The sequence below is a fragment of the Megalops cyprinoides genome, chromosome 1 (genome assembly GCF_013368585.1).
Source record: "Megalops cyprinoides isolate fMegCyp1 chromosome 1, fMegCyp1.pri, whole genome shotgun sequence".
Classification (NCBI taxonomy): Eukaryota; Metazoa; Chordata; class Actinopteri; order Elopiformes; family Megalopidae; genus Megalops; species Megalops cyprinoides.
Genome location: NC_050583.1, coordinates 35,390,959 through 35,394,781, shown reverse-complemented (window position 1 = coordinate 35,394,781; position 3,823 = coordinate 35,390,959). Strand labels below are relative to the sequence as shown.

The 3,823-nt window shown below is 38.8% G+C and overlaps 1 protein-coding gene across 1 annotated transcript; it reads right to left on the bottom strand.

The window, feature by feature from the left end:
- Window positions 1–852: 852 nt before the first annotated feature.
- Window positions 853–3,550, bottom strand: LOC118782393 (tripartite motif-containing protein 16-like protein). Its single transcript, XM_036535764.1, has 4 exons — window positions 3,538–3,550; window positions 2,460–2,522; window positions 1,524–1,663; window positions 853–1,380 (listed from the first exon to the last, which is right to left on the bottom strand). The coding sequence occupies exons 1-4, from the start codon at window positions 3,548–3,550 to the stop codon at window positions 952–954; spliced, it is 645 nt and encodes a 214-aa protein (XP_036391657.1). The 3' UTR covers window positions 853–951.
- Window positions 3,551–3,823: the final 273 nt, after the last annotated feature.

The window sequence follows — 3,823 nt, the reverse complement described above, 5'->3', positions numbered from 1 at the left end:
TGTCGTTCCGGTGAGGGTCAGGGGATGTTATCAGCATCTCACAACCAAAAGTGATGAAGCAGTGGCAAGATATTGAGATCTTTTAGGCAGGTAGCTAGCTTGTTGGATAATGAACTAGTGGTCTGACCCAGCTGTTCAGTCATCCAAGTGGTACACTCAGTGCTAGTCTTTTGCATGTTGAATTATAATGGAGGAGCCAGTGTTGCACACTCAGTCAGTATCCTTATCACTTACATTTCTTTTCTTGTATTATTTAATGAATGGTGTGGGGCAATGTATTTGTTGAATATCAAGGATGGTTGTCAAACAGTTGTTAAGGAAGTGGCAAAACCACTGTCTAAGCATGTTGTTTGTCATTCTACCAATATGCACTAAATTTTCAAACTTAAAAATGTTAATAAAAATGTCATCCTTTCTCCTACATGTGAGCATGAGGGTCCCACCTGACTAGATTTTCCAATGCTGATAATGAAGCCACACAAATACTTTTGTATGAACATTCACATTTATTTACACGGAATATTCATTCCCTGAACAATACATACTCCCACAACCATTAACAATTCAGATATTAACACTCTTACAATATATAAAGTATCTTTTTAAACATAAAATATCATAATATTGATGTATTCTAATACAGTCTAATGCAAATTAGAAAAAAATATAGATATGTATATATAGGTAGGTGTAACAAAAATAAATTTATCCAGTTGCTTTCCAGTTATTGTCATTATTGGCTTCTGATTCCTCTCATTATCATTAAAATGGATATGTTTCCAATAATAAGAAAATTCCGGGAACACAAAAATAACAATAATTACTGTCCCTTTCTCCTTCCTTCCCATTTTTGATTTCTCGTTTTCTTTTCCCAGTTGCCAAAAAAATCCTCATTCCTGAAATTCACCTTCAATTACTTCTTGTTCCCAGTCCTCTCTTCCCTGTTCCCCCTCACTCTTCCTTCTTCATTATCAGGCAGGAAGACATCCTCCCCACCCAGATACCTGGCAGAATGCGTTCTACCATTGGAGCTTGAAACTTGTAAAGGGGCTTAACCTCTTTCTTCCCTGTACCCTCCCCTCCCTCCTGCTTGCCCTCCACTGCATAGAAGCTGATGATCCCAGCTGGCTGGTCCAAGTACACCCCAAGAGTGGGGCAGTAGGGGACCCCCTGGATCTCGACAATATTCCCTTTGTGCCAGGCGTGATAGCAGGATCCTGCCCAACCCAAACCCCAGGATTCATCATTCTCTCCAAGGCCACAGGGCCCGTCATATGCTTTCCTTCCCACTTTGGCATACGTGGCTCCAATGATAACCCATCCTGCACACTTCACTTCCCAATATCCTCTTCTACCCCACAAACTCTCCTTGCAGAGCACCTAGAGAACAAGATGGAAAGAGACATAAAGGAAGGGTTAGCATTGTTCATACAAACTGGCTGAATCAGAACAGAATTAACATTTGTATTATTTACAGTTACAGTATTTACAGTAAAGTAATTAATATTAACAATGAGACTTACCTGTGGTGTCAGCTCATATCTCTCAGGTCTCTCCAGGTAAGGACAGACCTCTTCAGTCATGCGGGACACCTTGCTACCATCATCTGAAACCCACAACGTCTTCTGGGCAGTTCTTTCATCCAGAGAGAGGTTGATCCAGTCTGAGAGAAAAAGAAAGAATGGTTGAATCAGCATTAGTGTACATGCATCATATGCAGAGCAGCTGAGACAAAAGCATACACCCTTATACAATGACATAATCAAATCCTACAAGTATGATAGCTCAAATTGTTTGACTTGAGTATCATATAAAAGTATTGTTTCTTGTTTGATTATTGTTCCACCATATCACAAAAATATCAAAAATCCAAAATGGCTTCATGTAAGCATAAAACTTTACATCACTGCTATTAGTGTTCTTCTCACAGTTTAGTGATGTACTGTTTGCTTGTGCTACCTATTAAGATGAAACTTGAATGTACATACTCATGCTCTTAATTAGGTGTTTTAACCAAAAGTGAATAAGCAAAACAAAATGACCTCCGTGGACCATGGATCAGATTGAAGCTTTTTCTAATGCAGCATTCCTCATAAAGCATTTTGTCAGCTAAGCTGAAAATTGATACAAAGCAAGTTTACAGTCTCCTCTATGGGAGTCAACATAGATAAATAAATGGCCACCATGAGTGAATCCGAGTTTGGCTTATGATAACCCCAATGTATTTGTTTTACAGGACAGTCTTTATCCAATGCAAAACACTTTAACTCCAAACAACAGTACTTAAATTGTAATGTTCAGTGCTATATAAAGACCACATGCCATTTTGTTACATTGCACATTAACACAAGTTCTAGATAACGATCCTCTTGATAGTAGCTGCAAACTTTATCATTCAAACTTTACTCTGAATGTAGCATACAGATGAACACACTACAAATCGAGTTGCAATTCCTTACATTTCAGGAGGTCAGCTCTGCATGTGGGCTCGGCGACATTTGGATCATATGCAGGAATTTCCGCTATGGTGGAAGACAAAACAAGTGTTACGAAGTGTTCTCAAACCAAAGGAAATTTCAACACTTACATTATCACAAGCTCTGCATGCCTGTATGTACTCTGGTGTATCACTTATATTGAAGAGCACACGATAGCCATTAACCTCACCTAGTCATAAAACTGGATGACATGCTGTATTAGTCTCGCATAGGGTACTCAAACAACAGGCATGTTTTCTTTATGACAGGAGGACATGGTTATTGCTGTTCAATTATGTACTATGTGTTTCAAGTCACACAGCATTCCTTACCAACAGGAGTTGGCAGAGCCTTTAATTTTCTTCCTACAAAAGAAAAAAGGTTTTCACTGAGATTCAAACAGAAGGAAAGTAGCGAAGAGCACAGTCTGAACGGCAGGGGTTTACTTTGCAGTTTATTTTGACTGGTGGTGTTTCTTACTCTGCCCAGGACACACACCAGAACATGCACAGATAAAAGTTTCACTTTCATTCACACACACGTGCTTGGAGAAAACACTGTGTGCATCTGACAGCATAATTCTAATGGCTAGTTCAAAGATGTGGCCCTGGGGGACTTTAACCTTTTGATCTAGGAAAAAAAAATCTCGAAACTGATTAGTGTCTCTGTTGGACCACTTTAACTTTTTGCCAATGCAAAAGGATATCCAGAATACATTGAAGCTATTTTCCAATATCAGTCTCCTTGTAATTGTTTTGTGGGCATCAAGCTGTGTAATCAGGATACACATTTGCCAAAGGGTGCTGAGTAACATCATGAAGATAACAATATGTAACATACTGTGGGATGTCTGCAACATGGATGCAAGAAAATGTTAAGGCGTGTCCTAGCAGTCTCAACAATATTTGAAGGCATCTCTTCGATGTATGGCACAAGAAAATAGCAAGCTTAATTTTATCACCTACACAGATATAGCACGTTATATCATATAGCAATAGGCAGAGTCTTATGCTGAGCTCTAAGCTATAAATAAATCCATTAATTGTCTTGTTTCATTTACCATCAGTATCCATGCTTAGAATATCTGATTCTTCTGCTGGGTCTGGAGTTTTGTCTCAAATTAATTGGCCTTCATGGAAAATAATTATAGAGCCACAAGCAAGCACTTAGTGGATGTTATGCCTGTGGGTTTCAGTCAGGGTCACCACCAAATTAGTATACTGCTTATCACATTGGAAGAAAAACAACATGTTCATTGAGGCAGTAATCTACTGCCAACTGCCTGTACTTAAAGCAAGGTCATGTAAATAACTTCATTCCCAGGACTAATGCAATGCTTCACACAA